The sequence below is a fragment of the Rattus norvegicus genome, chromosome 10 (assembly GCF_021556685.1).
Source record: "Rattus norvegicus strain SHRSP/BbbUtx chromosome 10, alternate assembly SHRSP_T2T, whole genome shotgun sequence".
Taxonomy (NCBI): domain Eukaryota; kingdom Metazoa; phylum Chordata; class Mammalia; order Rodentia; family Muridae; genus Rattus; species Rattus norvegicus.
In genome coordinates, this window is record NC_141543.1 from 85,909,497 (window position 1) to 85,912,500 (window position 3,004).

At 48.9% G+C, this 3,004-nt stretch overlaps 1 protein-coding gene across 1 annotated transcript in view; it reads right to left on the reverse strand.

Annotated features, from left to right (window-relative positions):
• Positions 1 to 307: 307 nt before the first annotated feature.
• The window catches only part of LOC148003065 (transmembrane protein 92-like), an 11,656-nt gene continuing 8,959 nt past the window's right edge, over positions 308 to 3,004 (reverse strand). The window contains exons 4-8 of the mRNA XM_087575163.1: positions 2,947 to 3,004; positions 1,644 to 1,666; positions 1,082 to 1,165; positions 770 to 954; positions 308 to 592 (exon numbers count right to left, since the gene is read on the reverse strand). The exon at positions 2,947 to 3,004 is cut by the window's right edge and continues 43 nt beyond it. Of these exons, the coding sequence (XP_087431289.1) occupies positions 573 to 592; positions 770 to 954; positions 1,082 to 1,165; positions 1,644 to 1,666; positions 2,947 to 3,004 (370 nt within the window). The 3' untranslated portion in view covers positions 308 to 572. The remainder of the gene's footprint in view (positions 593 to 769; positions 955 to 1,081; positions 1,166 to 1,643; positions 1,667 to 2,946) is intronic.

The window sequence follows — 3,004 nt, forward strand, 5'->3', positions numbered from 1 at the left end:
CAGCAGGTGCTCAGGGCAGTCAGTCACCATTAGAAGCTGAAGTGTCCCCTTAGCCTCTGAACTGGTCCCCATCAGCACTTAGCAGCCAGACAGAACCTTGGCACCTGTGGTTTTTGCATTGCTATAGAGGTGCAGTGAGATCCTCTCAGCACAGGTATGGATGAAGAAGTCTCAGAGAGTCTGACCAGTTCAGACTTCACTGTCTTCAGTCACAGCCTCGCTGCTCTAGAATGGCAGAGTGAGCTGTCCAGTCTAGATGGGAAGACCACGACCAATGATTTTTTATATCCACCACAGACTCCGGCAATTCTTAAAAAAATCAACAGCCTTTATTGTGTGACAGAGATTACAGATCTAGTTTAGCTCTCATGACAAAAAGGGATAGCGGTATAAAAGTACAATCAATGCAATCACAGTACAATAGACAGGATGGGATATGCAGTCATTCCATGGTCTTTGGCTGCCTCCAAGAGGTTTGTGTGTGAGGTGGGTGATAGGGTTGCATAGCGAGTCCCTCTCATCTGGACAGTAAGCCTTCAGGCCTGAGGCTATAGGGAGGACGTGTTTCAGTCTCAGTTGAATTCAGAACAACCTGCAGGAGAAGAGGCACATTTGTTTATCTTAATATCATGGTACAAAAAAAAGGACAAATATGGTAGGAAGAGCCCTTCCCAGTCTATAGTCCCCCAGCCTCCAAACCATCATTTAAGCAGGTTGGGCAGCCGGCTAAGAAACACATTAGTTATTGGGGCAGAAAGACCCAACTTACGAATGGTTGGTAGGGGATCCACGGAGGTGACCCAAATGCTCTCTAGAGGAGCTTTGGAGGGTGGATTTTGAGGAGTATGATGATCCGCTGGTCTGAGGTCATGCTGTAGTCCTTGGCATTTGGACATCACAAGGCCACAGATGCACAGGAGGGCGAAGATGACCCAAAAGACGATCAGTGCAATGCTAGGGAGGTAGGGGATGGTATTGTCATAAGTGCCTAAGCCATGTGCCCTTGCTGGACCTCCTCCATTCCCCAACCCACCCTGATTCTAGTGGATCCAGCCCTCAGTGAATGAAGCCCTTGGCTTACGTGAAGTGTTCAGTATCAGGATCCCAGTTCTTGCTTTCCTGACAGCATTCATTTTCATAGCATATGAATCCTTTGGGGCAGTGTCTAGTCAGGACAAACAGGAATGGGGAGATACCGATGAAATCCATGCCTCAAATGAAAGGGTCCCTACTTCCCCAGACACCTAGGACCTCAAGTGCAAGCCTCCCTCAGTGAGTGCGGGGTACAGATCTATCCTGTGTTCACAGGCAGGAATTGGTGTGTGGACCTGAGACCTGAGGTCAGAGTTCTCCATGGCAGTAAAGGGCCCTTTTTCCTCAGGCAGAGTGATCTGCTGAGGATCTTACAGGGGAGGCAGGAGTGCCACACGGATCATTTTTGTCTCCCCCCTCCGAACCATGGAGTGTTTGGAATTAGTAGGAGTTACAGACCAGCAGTTCTCAAGCATTGGCAAGGTGACAGGGGCTGTGGTTTCATTAAAAGTGATATGAATTACATATCTGTCCTCATATCCAGGGCAGAATCTGAGCACACACCAGTCCCCACTGCCTTACTGACATCATCCACAACGTCCCATACTTACAAGTCTTCACAGTTCTGTAGAGTCTGTGGAAGGAAAAAGACAGAGGTCAGAGGTCACAGCCTGGGAGTTAGGTCTCAGGTGCTAGAATGCTTGTCCAGCGGGGCAATGAATCAGGTAGATGTGGGTAAACCAGGAGTTGATGTCCATCAGTACAGAACTCAAATGAAGGTAGGACTTCAAGATACACAGCCCAGGTGACGCCTAATACCGTAAAGGAATATCTGCCTCAGAAAGAACTGGGGCTCCTCTCTGCTCAGACACTGTTACAGACAGTGTGTCTCAGAATCTCAGTTCCTCCAACTACCATGTCCAGAGGCAGCAACTGGAGCCTATCTCTGCTCCCTCACTAGCTGGGATTAAAGGCTTGAAGAACCAAAGAAGCTCCTTCACCCTTTTTTTATTGAGACAGGCACGGTGGTCACCGTGTTACTCTGGCTAGCCTGCAATATGGAGATCTACAGATCTTTGCCAAAGACCTATGAATTAAAGATATGCCCCACTACACTTGGATTCCACACACATCATTGGAGCTTGGTCTAGGAAGCCACCTTTAGTGGATCCTTAGCTCCACAGCCCCCCTCCTCCAGGGACAACCTCAGCCCCTCACTTCCCATACACCCACCAGTCACTGTCATCAGTAGAGACAACTCTGGGGTTCACTAAACATACTCATGTCTTATCCATCCTCAGGTCCCCGTGGGAAACCCCTACCCTGTATTCTTCAGTATTTTGAGGCACCCACGGTCTCCATACAGAATCCCATGCTGACCATAGCAGTACTGCATAAAGTCTTAATCAGACTCTCTTCCTCCAGGTATCAAGGCATTGCCCTCTCTGGCTCCTTCACCTCAAACCATCGCCATGTGTGGTGGAGCATGCCTCCATCTGAGAACTCCACAGGTTCTAGGACAGCTAGAAGTAGACCCTGTGCCAACCAATGAAGACTAGGAAGGCAGCTTTGGCTTCGGTAAAGATCATTCCAGTAGCCTCCACGCCCTCCTGCACACTCAGATAGGTGCCTAATAGAGGCAATGAACTACACCCCAAGGTCACCAGCCTTAAGACAACAGGGAAGGAAATTCTCCTCACCCAGACAAGCAAGTCAGTTTCCTCAATCTGACTCAGACTTTAATAAGACATATCAAGACTAAAACGGGGGTCAAACATTCTATTCACAGCTCTACGTGGGACAAATACTCAGGTAACAACACAGTCCTGCCATGACTACAGCCCCAGGTTTCCCAAGGGCCTCCCTCAGAGGTCCCTCCCTCCTTTTTCCCAGAAGAGAACAGAAAAAAGTTACCGATTGCCAGTGGTTAAGTGAATTCCTGACATGGAAAGGCTGAGACTGGGCTCCAAGG